This window comes from Pipistrellus kuhlii, unplaced genomic scaffold (genome assembly GCF_014108245.1).
Source record: "Pipistrellus kuhlii isolate mPipKuh1 unplaced genomic scaffold, mPipKuh1.p scaffold_m20_p_3, whole genome shotgun sequence".
Lineage (NCBI taxonomy): Eukaryota > Metazoa > Chordata > Mammalia > Chiroptera > Vespertilionidae > Pipistrellus > Pipistrellus kuhlii.
In genome coordinates this window covers 20,410,888-20,424,792 of record NW_023425529.1, presented here as the reverse complement: position 1 = coordinate 20,424,792, position 13,905 = coordinate 20,410,888, and the positions used below count along the sequence as shown (strand labels likewise).

General features: G+C 38.8%; 1 protein-coding gene across 1 annotated transcript in view; it reads left to right on the top strand.

Moving 5' to 3' along the window:
• The window catches only part of GRIN2B (glutamate ionotropic receptor NMDA type subunit 2B), a 419,358-nt gene that overhangs the window by 103,177 nt on the left and 302,276 nt on the right, over nucleotides 1-13,905 (top strand). The window contains exon 2 of the mRNA XM_036457459.2: nucleotides 12,351-12,779. Coding sequence (XP_036313352.1) covers nucleotides 12,369-12,779 — 411 coding nt within the window. The 5' untranslated portion in view covers nucleotides 12,351-12,368. The remainder of the gene's footprint in view (nucleotides 1-12,350; nucleotides 12,780-13,905) is intronic.

Here is a 13,905-nt window from a genome sequence, read left to right as displayed (position 1 = left end):
TCATAATCAGAACCTCCTTAGAACCCAGAGACCAAGGAAAAGAGGGCTAATTTGTACACATTAACATATGTCACTTGTATAGGCATTGATTTACACACACATGTACAGGTGCAAATGCTCAGATATACAGGCAATTATCAGCTAACAACATTGACCTAGGAATGATCCTTACATAATAAGAAATTGGAAATGGCATTGCTACTAGTATTTATGGTATTTCCCTCAATAGTATAACCCTTGGGAGTGAAGGACCTAAAACAATGCCTTCACTTATGTGTCAATGGAGATGGAGAGAGGTAGCTCATTATTGGTCTTCTGAGATACTTAATTATTGGTTCATTCATTAATGTCACCAACAAATGCTCATTGAGCGCCTACCATATGTCAGACACTCTGCTAAGTACTGGAGATAGATAAAGAAAACAGTTTTAATCCTTGCCCTTACTTCATCAGAGTTTCCAAGAAAAGCTCTTACTAGCTAATGTAGTGAGGGTAGGTTCTTTCTTATATTCCTTGCAGGGAGAATCATAATTGGTGAGAAAGGATACAGATTATAAAGATAATAAATGACTATTTTGATGTAATTGAAGTTATCATATTACTTTGCACAAAATTATTAAAATAGATTTAAATCCTAAAGCCAGCTAGCACCTACTATTTTTGTTGTTGTTGTTTGTTAATTCTCCCCTGAGGATACTTTTTTTTTTTTTTTTTTAGAGAGAGAGAGAGAGAGTGGCAGGGAGGGAGGGAAGTGGAGAGGGAGAGAGTAGTAAGAGAGAGGAGAGAGTGGGAAGGGAGAGAGAAGAGAGAGGGAAACATCGATGTGAGAGAGACACATCAATTGGTTGCCTCCTGCTTATACCCCAACTGGGCCAGAGATCAAACCTGCAGCCCAGATATGGGAATTGAACCTGGGACCCTTCCAGACACTCTAACCATCGGAGCACACTGACCAGGGAAAATTTGGTGGCTATTTGGTGGCTGGTGGGGAAGAGGGACGGGGAAGTAGTTGCTGACTAGCTTTAGGATTTAAAATCTATTTTAATAATTGTTTATGTTGAATATTAGGTTGTTACTTATAGACTAAGTTTTTAAAACAACTAATTTCTAAGGTCAGTAGAATGGTATTAGAGATATAGGTGAGAGGGAAGGTGTCTGACTCTTCTAAGTAATTTGAGGCAAGAGGAGTTCCTTTTCTGCCTCTGGACAAAGTTTATTCAAATTCAATGAAAAATATCAGGTGCCTGATATTGTTAGATGCTTTCAAATAAATTGTTCAATTCTATGAGGTGAGGATAATAATCCCCATTTTATAATGAAGAAAATGAGGTCCAAATAATTTAAGTTACTGCCTCCCCGCTCCTCAAGGGAAGTAAGTGTTAAAGTCAAGTTTCATGCCTATGTCTTTTGACTTCTAGGTCCTTGCCTTTTTTACTGTATCATAATCTGCTTCTAATTAATATTTTATCTTTGTGACAATTTCAGTCTATCATTTTCATTACATTTCCTGCTCATCTATTAGCACTTACTTGTTACTCTCCTTCTCTCCCAGACAGGATTAGGGGGCCTCCTATGGAGCACCAGGCATGCTCTATTATAACTCATCACGTCGTGCTATAATTTCCTGTTAGTCTGCCTTGGCCACTAGGTTAAAGGCTGCTTTGTAGACTGGATTCCAATCAGTGTTGGAACCCATCTCCTATCACATTCCCTGGCACATGGAAAACATTCAATAAACATTTACCAAGTGAGTCAATCTTCACAGCAATCCCGTAAAGCAGTTATTATCTCCTGTTTTACAGAAGAGGGGCCTGAAGGTCAGAGAAGTAAAGAAACTGATTTAAGATCACACAGCAAATTAAGAGTAAATATAAAGCTTATGTTTTCAACTCTGACAATTATCATTGCTCGGTCTGAGAAGAGATTTTGTGGAAGGTTGCATTGGCTTGGAGTTTACTTAGGCAGTAGAGCAGATTACTTGGGGTGACTTAGACATGGCCTTTTTCAACACCCTAACTTTACTGGTAAATCTATTTTAGTACAGGCTGTTAATCTACTCAAAACACCATCCCTGGCTTACTGTTGTTCTCCCAACATCTTCCTTTGTGCCTCTTCCCCAGGTGAGATTTTCCTGCTGCTCTGTTCCTGTACTTCTCTTTTTCTGACCCACCACCCATTTTCACTGCTCACCCTACCCCCCCTTAATAATCAGTGACGAGCCAATAATTTTTGTTAACACTTGAAAATGCTATTTTGCTGTTAAACCAATAAATTGCCCTAATCTGCTGCCAAATGGTAATAATCAGAATCTGGTTTCAAAAGGTTTGGATTTCAGCAGGGCTGCCCACACTGTCCTTTGAGGCATATAAATTAATTATAATTAAGAACCATGTGCAGATGTTAGGAGAGAAACTTGAACAATTTTGGTGTCTGCTCTTGCAGAATATTAAGGAAAACATGAGTGGCTGTTGCTGGTGAGAATACAGATAATCATCCATGTTTGTATTAAAAACCTCTACTAAAGTGTACACATATGAAGTGATTCATAATCCTTTACTGGTTATCTGTACAGCTCTTGTATCAGGAACTTGGGTGACTGTAGAGGTGATACTTCTGCTTTGCGCAGACAGTAGGAAAGAACAGCTCAGAGAGAACAGCCTACTTTTACCACTGGAAGTGTTGTGGAACAAGGAAGAAGTTCAGGTCTGCATGGACCCAGTAAAAACAGAAGGTTCTTATTTCAGCAGAAGAATTTATCTGTCAATAAATTAAATGCCCCATTGACCTTTGCAATGATGAGGCCAGCTTCATGTAGGTGTCTAAAGGACTGTGGTCATTGGAAGGGCATCCCTACCTGCACCGATAGGAGGACTTGATGGTCAAGGATTTGGATCATTTTTACCTGTATCTTTTCCCTCTCTCCCAACTCTCCTGTACGTCTCTGGTCAGATACTTTGCCATAAGTGCCTTAACTAAGGCTCTGTTTTCTTTGACTTTGTCTGACATCATTTGTTGTGGCTGTGGTATGTTGGAATGCATTTGTGGTTGGCTCTGCATAGGAGTGCATTTAGATAAGTAAAAACCCCAGCAGGACCAAGGAGCGCTGTTTATTGCCATGTCAATTGCTACATTAAAAATGGAGTTAGCATGTTTGTAAGATGTCCAGATAGATAGACTTTTCTTTCTTTACTGGTTTTATAGGTACCCAGTCTGATCACCTGCCCCTCCTTCACACAATTCCAGGGTTTCTTTGTTCCTTTCTGAAGAAAGAGCAGGGGCGAGGCAACTCAGAGCTCTAAGAGAGTAATGGATGATGGTAATAGTGTGAGGAGGAGAAGAATAAGAGAGAAGTCTTAGGTTCTAAGTAAACTGAAATGAAAGGTAGGTACCTTTTATATGTCATTTTTACAGATTTAGATGATGTTGAGATGATGTTTAGCAGACCCTCAATGCATTTGGAGGATTGAAATTGGGTTTCCAAAAATCCTGCATGTATCAATGTATTTCATTTGCTAGAAATAGGTATTGGTCTTGTACATCAAAATGACATTTAAGTAGATGTTTGACATCTGTAATACACTCCAAATTCAAGTAGTTTGTGAACACATGCATTGCCCAAGCTAAGCATTATGACTCAAAAGCACTTCTTTGGTTCAACATTTGCTCTGTGCCTATACATTTTAATTTAGAAAATATAACTTAAAACCCAAAATTGACATGGAACTTAAAATTAAAAAATATGCTAATTAAAAAATGTACTTTGGATCTGTTATGTAGAGTTGAGTTCATCAGACTTCTTAGTTCATGGCACATTTTCATTATTGGTTCACATAAGGACATCCTGTTTATTTATTTAGTTCTTTGTGTACCTTTATTCTTCTGTATGCATTTTAGAATAAATTAATAAAATTCTTTAAAAAATCCTATTATCAATAATAGCAATTGCCTTGAAGTTATAGATGAATTCAGGGGAAAACAGAACTCTAAAATACTATGTTATCAAACCTGTGAATATGGTATACTAGAGGCCCGGTGCACGGATTCGTGTACCAGTGGGGTCCCTCAGCCTGGTCTATGGGGATTGGGCTAAAACCAATCTCTGGGTCCAGAGTGCAGATAAAGTAGATTTGGGACTGGCAGTGCCCCAGCAGCAAACTAATCCATAGCTGATTTCATGAGGAATCAGGCTCCCTCCTCTACTGGTCAGAGTATCTGCTCCCTAGTGGTCATTGTGCATCATAGCTACCAGGTCGAATGGTCTGACAGTCCCTTAGGCTTTTATATATATAGATAGATGATTATATTATTCAGGTCTTCTTTCATAGCCTTTAATGGAGTTTCACATTTTCTCTGTTATATGTCTTAAGCATTCTTTAGTTGCTTATGTTATTATGACTATTATATTTTTTAGTTGGTTAAAAGAGAGCTATTAATGTTTTCTAAGAATATCATTTATCTAGCATCATGGCCATCACCATCTTCATTGGGTTAATTTGCATACTTGCTCCATTCATATTAATACTAATTGTTTTTAAAGTCTATTGGATTTTTCTAAGTAGACTAGAGGCCCAAGGCATGAAATTCGTGTGTGTGTGGGGTGTTCCTTAGCCTGGCCTGCACTCTCTCCAATCTGGGATCCCTTGAAGGATATCCTACTGTTAGTTTATAGGAATCAGACATAAACCAGCAGTTGGACATTCCTCTCACAATCCGGGACTGCTGGCTCCTAACCGCTCACCTGCCTGCCTGATTGACCCTAACCACTCTGCCTGCTGGCCTAATCACGCCCAACCTCCCCCCACCACTGGCTTGCTCATCCCCAACTGACCCCCTGCTGGCCTGCTCACTCAAAACTGCCCCCCCACCCTGTCCTGATCACCCCCAACTGACTCCCACTGATGGCCTGCTCTCCCCCAACTGGCCCTCCTGCTGGTCTGATCACCCTCAACTGCCCCCCACACTGGCCAGATCACCACCCACAACTGCCCTCCCCTCTGGGCTTCTAACTGCCTCTATCTTGGCCCTGCCACTATGGCTTTGTCCAGAAGAATATCCAGAAGGTCTCCTGGAAGGTCTCCCAGTCTAATGAACATATTTCCCTTTTATTAGTATAGATAGAGGCCTGGTGCACTGGTAGGGGCCAGGTGGTTTGCCCTGAAGGGTGTCCCAGATCAGGGTGGGGGTTCCCTTGGGGTGTGGGGCAGCCTGGGGGAGGGGCCTGTGGTAGTTTGTAGGCTGGCCATGTCCCCATGGGGTAAGGGTCCCCACTGGGGGGGCATGGCCAGCCTGGGTGAGGGGCTGAGGGTTGTTTTTCAAGCTGGCCACAGTCTCTTCAGGATGGGGGTTCCTGCTGGGGTGCCTGGCCAGCCTGGGTGAGAAGCTGGGTGATGTCCCTCACCCCATGGGGGGTGGGCAGCCTGGGTAAAGAGCTTTTTTTCTTTTTTTCAGCGCCTCCTTGAACAGAGGCCAGGGTTGACTGGAATCAGGTATCTAGGATTTATTTACCTTCTATAATTGAAAATTTGTAGCCTTGAGCAGAGGCCGGGGGCAACTCAAGCCTCCTGCTTGCTCCAGCTTCATGGCCATCACCATCTTCATTGGGTTAATTTGCATACTCGCTCCTGATTGGCTGGTGGGTATAGCAGAGTGATGGTTAATTTCCATGTTTCTCTTTTATTAGTGTAGATAACCATATTATCTTCATATAATGCTAATTGTTTTCTCTTTCATTTCCATTCTTAAAACTTTTATTCTCTTGACTTATTTTATTTATCATAATCTCCAATAGCAGTAATAGTACTAATCTTGCATTTTTCTCAATGTCAAAAAGACTGTGATCAAGAGTTTTTGATATATATTCTTAACTAGGTAAAGATTAATGATCTTCATTTCCTGTTATTGCATGTTTTATTTTATTAAAAAAATCCCCCACACATATCTTAACATTTATATCATGAATAGATTTTTCCCTTAATTGAATGTGTTTCTGTCAATTTTTGGAGATATTTGTGTAAATATCTCCTTTGGTTCATTAATGTGGTAAATTATTTTTACATATAGTCTATAGTTAAGCCATCCTTGCATTTCTGGTATGTCATACTTCATCATGTTATTTTAAAAAGATACTGTATATTTTGGTAAGCCAATATTTTTTTTTTTTTAGGTTTTCCTCCTCTTTATGTTCATAAGTGAAGGGGAAATATGATAATCTTTTATTGTACTATAATTATCTGGATTTTTTTTTCTATTTTGTTCGACTTGTATGAGCAAGGCTTATTTCTTCTCTTAAAAGTTCAGTAGATTTCCTTTATAAAATCATGTGCACTTGTTTTACTTCCTTTTATTTTGACAGAGGTGGGTTGGTTGAGTGTGGATTATAGGTAGGAGGTGGTTATTGGTGGATTAGGATTGGGGACCTTGCATAACCATTTTATTTTCTTTAATGTTTAATGTTATATTCAAATTTTTATTTGAACCTCTTTTAGCAATTTTTATTATATATTTACACGTAACTTTAAAAAGCAACCATTTTCATAATATTATTTTATTATTTTGAAATTTTTATTGTATATGTTGCTTTTTTTCCATTTTTATTATGAATTTCATTTGTAGTTTTTCGGTTTTACCTTGAGTAGTCTTGTCAAAACTTTATTTTAGTCTTTTAAAGAATGAGCTTTTTTCTTCCTTTCTTTGCCATCTGTTTTATTAATTTTTGCACTTTATTATTTAATTCCTTCTTAGGGTTGATTCTGTTAATTGACAACAAGTGAAAATTTAGTTATAATTAATTATTTTGTATTTAAAATTTTTCTTATAGGTGAATTTAAAGGCATAGGATTCTCTTTAAACTCTTTTAGTTGTACACTAGACATTTCCATATTTAATATTTTTATTGTCATTCTGTTCAAAGGATGTTTTAGTTTCTCTTTTGGTTTCCTTCTTAACATTTGTTATTTATTAGAAAGTTTTTTTTTTAATTTTGGATATGTGATATTTTTAGCTACTTTAAAAATTTATTTGTGATTTAATTACATTATAGAAAAATGGTAGTTATTTTATATTGATTCTTTGGAATTTATTGAGGCACTTTTGTAGATACAATACTTTTCTATATACATACTTAAAAGAGTATGTAGTCTGTGTTGTATGCGTATTTCTAGATATCTGAACTAGTTCAAACTTATTACTTACACTTTGGTTTTTTTTTTAATGATTTATTTCTTTGTTTATATTTTGTCTTTTGGATTTATTCGTTACTCCCCATGGTAATTTTAAGTATTGCTTTACACACAGTCAGCCTATATTTTTACATCCATGTATGCTCATGATTTTTGTGTCTTCTGGGTATTAATATGTTAATATGTGACATCTCTCATTGTCACTTTTGATGTTTTCACTTATATTGTCATAATATTAAAAATTTGGTACATATTCTTACATTGCTCTCCAAAAAGGTTATGCTCTTTTTATTTCATTTGACTTATACTGTATGAGATCCTTGTTTCCCATATTTTCTGAAGTGACAAGTTTTAGACCTATGTATCCTAGCTTTCTGTCTTTATTGGCAGCTTGAGGAATTGGACCTGATGTATAGTTCTGGCACTTTTAATCTTCATTTTATTCACTGCCTATCATATCTTAACCACAATCTCCTTAATTTTGTTACTCCAAATAGTGTTCTGACTGTATTAAAGGGTAGTACTTGGAAAATTTTCTCGTGACTCCATTTCTTTCAGAATCAGTGGACCAAATCTCTCATGTTTAGTCTAGAGGGGACCTTATTTTCAGGGGGATGCCTTATATTTCACTCAGAAGGAAACCTGTAAATAGGTCTTATTTTCGGAGGATGCCTTATTTTTGGGGAAACATGGTAATATCTCTTGCCTCCTGCGAGGCTGCTCTTTACATTCCTCTTAGCCTCTATCTACCATTCCATTACCCCCACCTCCCACATGCTGACTATGTGCTTTCATAAATAGCTAGGATCTTTGAATAACTTAACTTCTATAGAAGCTTAAAGGTAACATCCTTTTCTTCAAAGCACTTCCATATTATTATTTGATCCTCACAAAAACTCTTTCAGGTATGTAGGTTAGTACATTATCCTGATTTTACCAGTGAAGAGATAGAGACAGTAATTAAGTGATTTGCTCATCCTCAGGCACTTAGTTAATATGAAACTGGTATTAGAACACATTTTGTTTTTGTTGGTGATTTCATTCATTCTTTTCATCCTTTTTTCCATTCATTTATATACTCTGTGGAGGTCTGGTGCATGAAATTCATGCACGGGTAGGGTCCCTATGCCTGGCTGGTGATCAGGATTGATCAGGGTCGCCCCCCCCCCCCACCTCCTCCTTTATTTGCTGCCAGCGTATCACCACCATGTGGTCCCCCCGCCTCCCTGCCTCCCTGCCTCTCCTCCCCCCATCTCCCTACCTCCTCCTTCCCTTGCTCCTTTAGCACCCACTGCTACCATTGGCTGCCTGCCGTATTCCTCAATATCCCCTGGTGATCAGCACACATCATAGCAAGCAACTGAACTGCTCTCAAGGGGACACTTTGCATATTATCCTTTTATATATATAGATATTGAGGGGCAGCAAAATGGAAAGAACAAGAGTTTTGGAGACAGACAAACTTTGGTTTGAAACTTGATGACATTTCTTATTAGCTGGGTGAACTTGGTAATATACTTACCCTCTCAAAAGTTTTTTCTTATTTGTAATGTAAGGAAAAATTATGACTTACAATGTTTGTATGTGATTTAACACTACATGAAAATTACCTACCAATAATAGTATCTGAATATGGTAGTCTATAGGTAAAATGTTATTGTCAATATATAATATGTAAAATAGGTTATTATAGTTTGAAAATGGTAAAATATTAACAATTTTATAATGGTAGAAACTCAGTGGCTACTATTTGTTGAGTCCTTACCTATTGTATATGAGACCCAGCTATACCCCTAAAATACAAATAGAAATGAGACAAGGTCTTCTTTGTGTTTCTGCATCTTCTACTAGGCTATGGCTGTGGAGGGTAGAACCTGTGTTAGTAGCATCCCCAACACTAACAACAATGTCTGCTTAGTGGGTATTCAATATGCTTTCTGAACTGAAAAGTTTCCTGCCCACCACGAGATCATCAACTAGTTAATTACATAGTCCTATAATTATAGTAAACTTTTATAGGTATTTATTGATAGATAGACACATATAGGCTATGGTGATAATGAAAATGAAACAATGCTCTATTCTACTGGGGGAGAATTTTTTTGCAAGAGATAGACAAGGTGATCGATGCAGGTCTCCTTGGCAGTGTGGAAGGATGCCCACAATGGCAAGACTTCCAAGGTGCTTACTACCAAGAACAGTGGAGAGGAGGGGGCAAAGCATCGTAGAGCAGGTGCGTTAAGATTAACCATGGTCTGTCAGTGGAAAGGAGCAAAACCAATTTGCTTATCTTGAACTACATGCCTTCTCTCAACGAAGCCCCTTCTAATGTGTGAAATTGAGTTTGTATTCAAAGAAGCTTCTTTGTTTGTCTCACAGTCCCTCTCTTACTGGTATCTCCCATAATGTATTGCTTTATAAAGTGCTTTGCTCTATTCTGAGTATAAAAGAGATGCTCAGGAAAACCTGATTCTATTCTTTGAGTGTCACAACTAGCCATTGCATAACAAAGTGCAATATATTGTGTGAAAAGAAGTAGAGGAACACAAGATATATTTTAAAGAGAGTAAATAAAACATCAAAACTGGAGCGTCTAGAGTGCATTAAAGTTAATGTACTGTCATGGCAGAGTGGACCACTTTTCAGTGCGAAGGAAGCTGATTTAGCGACTGGTATCTAAATGATTAGGATCTATTGCAACAAAGTTAGCTGCTAGTCTTGCCAAATTCTAAATCTTTTGGTTCTCCTTGAGAACCAGTCCTTAAAATTGAACAGATTATTATTATTATTATTATTATTATTTTGTCAATAGCTCTTTGAGATGCTAAATCCATTGGTCTTTGAATATTCAGTGCTGCTCAACTGTGGTTAGCACTGCTTTGCTATATAGAGTTGAGGAGGAGGAATTCAGGCCCTGGCTCTAATGCTTGATTGGGACCAGTTAATCAGCATAGGCTTCCAGGGCTCCTGTGGTCATTTCCTGTTTCCGCAGAGACACATAGACCAGAAAACTGTCAGGAGTCAACTTTGCTCAGGTGTGAACCACTGAGCTACTCACCTTATTTGCAAGAGATAGACAAGGCGATCAATACAGGTCTCCTTCTTGGCAGTGTGGAAGGATGCCTACAATGGCAAGAGTTCCAAGGTGCTTTCTGCCAAGAACTGGATTGGATTTTGTGCTTCTTCAGCCACAAAATGTCCCCAGCATCTTACTCCCAAATCGTTAATGCCCTTTGCAGTCAGTCTGCTCAGCCTGAACATCCTTATCTCTCTTTACTCAGCACCATCATTATTGTTTTCTTTCGGTAGCTAAACTCTCAAAGTTTATAGATCCCTAATATATTAATGTTTTTTTTTTCTTTTTCTTTTTTTTTCAAACAAGCAGGTGATATTAGGTGGCATTTTCATCCTTGATTATTCTCTCTCTCTCTCTCTCTCTCTCTCTCTCTCTCTCTCTCTCTCTCTCTCTTTAGAGAAGAATGAGAATTGCTGATTCTGGTTTTGGGTGCAGTTTGTAGAATATTTCTTTGATGTATAAAAATGCTAAGTTTATATTGGCATGCTGGCATTTATTGACCTTGGGAACATTACATAACTCTTTTAAGCTTCAGTTTCTCCATTTGAAAAATGGGGATAAAATGACTAATTTATAGAGTTTCAGTGAGGACCAAAGACACTCCATAGGAGGAAATGCCTAGCACAGTACACAGCACATAATAGAGGTACAATAAATTATTATTTAAAACAGAGCAGAACAACTGAAGCAGGGCCAGTTCTACTTAAATGAAAGGAGCTGTTGGGAAACAGTGAGGGATAGGAAAAGAAATCACAGAGCTCTATATAGAACCATGTCCTCAGCCTTGTGCACAGTGTCAGATTTAGGGGCATGGAGAGAAGTTAAAAAGTAGGAGTTTGTTGTAGGTAAAAGGTGGTGTATTGTATGAAACACGGGGGAAGTGATTTCAGAGAAGTCACTGCTATAGGATGCCTGAAAAAATTTCAAAAGTGTCCCTAACATGCCCTGAGCCTGATGCTTCAGTTGGTTGGAATGTTGTCCCATACATCAAAAGGTTGGGTGTTCAATTTCTGGTCAGGGTTCAACATGATGAATATGGGAGGCAACTGATCATTATTTTTCTCTCTCTTTCTCCCTTCCCTTCCTCTCTCTCTAAAATATACTCCCCTCCTGCATATCCTTGGGTGAAGAAAAAAATAGTGGCTCTAACATTATAGTAGTTATCAGTAGTATTTGTTGAAACCATCATACTTTGATGCATGAACAAATCAAAATATCGATAAGATGACTCTGTGGTAATGGGTGATTTGAGAAACAGTGTGATGTAATACAATGAAATACAAATTGACCTAAAAGTCAAAAGATCTGGATTCATATTTGTTTGATGGAAGTGGTTCATGGTTTTGGATTTCTGAACTTCTTTGAGCCTTAGCATCTATAAAATGGGGGTAATAGTACCTTTCTTATTTTCCTCCCACTGGCTTATTATAAGGATCAATTGAGATTTTTAAAAGTACTGCCTACATATTGGCTGTTTTTTAAATTTTATTATTATTTAGTATTAAGAGCCAGATACTATAAAAGGGCAGCTGAAGAATTTTAAGGCTCTTGTCCTCTTTGAAGTGAACATGAAGTAAAAGCAGCAAGAATATGGGACTTATGTATCTGTAGCTCTCTATATCTAGCTTATCCAGACCATGTTTTGCTGCTAGCCTCTGCTAAGCCCATTTTACTGTTCCCTTTTCCTGGCCTACACCATCCCTTCAGCCCAAGAGCAGTTCAAGGATGAATTGTGATAGGAGTGCCAAGGATCATGCAGCAACAGCAAGACCCCCCTCTTGGAGACTCCTGCGTTTGTGCACTTGGCATTACTTCCTGGACCACTTGCATCCCCGTTGCCTCATTTGTCTCTGTCTGTTTGCTGCTAATGGCTCTAGCAATAGCATCTTTTATTTTCTTGCTCAAGGATGTCTGATGCTTTTGAAAGCTTTTTTCTCTCACACTGCTGAGAAAACACGAAATTTTAAGAGACTAGACTAAAAGACAGAAGAAGGGTTTGATGACCAGCAAAGGACTTCAACTTGCAGTATCCAGCCTTCAAAGACAGGTTCTGTAGTGTGGGTTGTGATGTAACCACTCTGTCTTTGCGTTTTCAGGGAGTCGACGAGTTGAAGATGAAGCCCAGAGCAGAGTGCTGTTCTCCCAAGTTCTGGTTGGTGTTGGCTGTCCTGGCTGTGTCAGGCAGCAGAGCTCGTTCTCAGAAGAGCGCCCCCAGCATTGGCATCGCTGTCATCCTTGTGGGCACTTCAGACGAGGTGGCCATCAAGGATGCCCACGAGAAAGATGACTTCCATCATCTCTCTGTGGTGCCCCGTGTGGAGCTAGTAGCCATGAATGAGACCGATCCAAAGAGCATCATCACCCGTATCTGTGACCTCATGTCGGACCGGAAGATCCAGGGGGTGGTGTTTGCTGACGACACTGACCAGGAAGCCATTGCCCAGATCCTTGACTTCATTTCAGCCCAGACTCTCACCCCCATCCTGGGCATCCACGGGGGATCCTCTATGATCATGGCAGACAAGGTAAAAGCAGGCTGCAGGGAGAAGTGCCTGGTTGGTTTGAATCAAGAACTAAATGATCCATTTGTTTTGATGCAAAACTGAATTATGAAAGATGGAAGGTTGTTAACCAGAATGCACTGAGTGGATAGGCCAAGGATTAGTCTAATCATTGGAGATGAAAGGGAGGGAAAGATGATGTCATATAGTTATGCACAGAATTTTACACAGCTTTGTGTGTCCATTTCTTTGTAAATAGATTCCCTGAAATGACTAAGAGATAGAGAAGCTTGTAGCTCTGTGATCCATTTTCTTCAAATACGCGTATGAGTAGCTCCTGCAAAATTTTGTTTTTTAAATTAATTTTTTAAAAATATTCACCTGACGATGTTTTTTTCCTTTGATTTTTAGAAAGAGTGGAAGAGAGGGGGAAAGACAGAGGGAAATATCAATGTGAGAGAAATGCATCAATTGGTTGCCTCCTGCATGTGCCCTGACCTGGACCTAGGCAGGGGAGGAGCCTGCAACTGAAGTACGTGCCCTTTACCAGAATTAAACCCAGGACCCTTTGGTCTGCAGGCTGACACTATTTATGAGCCAAACCAGCTAGGGTGCTCCTTCAAAAATTTAAAATAAGGTGTGTTCTATTCTTCCTTCATAATACATACTGTTTACCCATATCAGTTTCGAGAATATGCAACAAAAACTCCTTTGAGGTGGGTAATATTTCTCCTTGAGTATACAAATATCACAGTTAAGTACTTTTTGTTAAGGTGTCCATGCTCATCACACATCAGTCTATGTATTTGAGTGTATTTTAATCCATAGAACCAGTAGCAGCTTCATTTCCTCATGCTTACACTTGAAGGCAATGGTCTGTAACCTTGTTTGCACATTGGAATCGTCTAAATAGCCTTAAACACTACCAATGCCTGGTTCTGCCCCCAAAGATTCTGATAATTGGCCTAGGATACTGAGGTTTAGGATTTTTAAAAGCTCCCCTGATGATTCTAGTTTGCAATTAAGGCTGAGGACCACTGCTTTTAGGTCTCAAATACATCCTAGTCACTCCTACATTACTGTTGGATTGTCATATGAATAGATGCTTATTCTCTAACCACAGAAAGTTTTCTTGTGGTTATATTTTGTT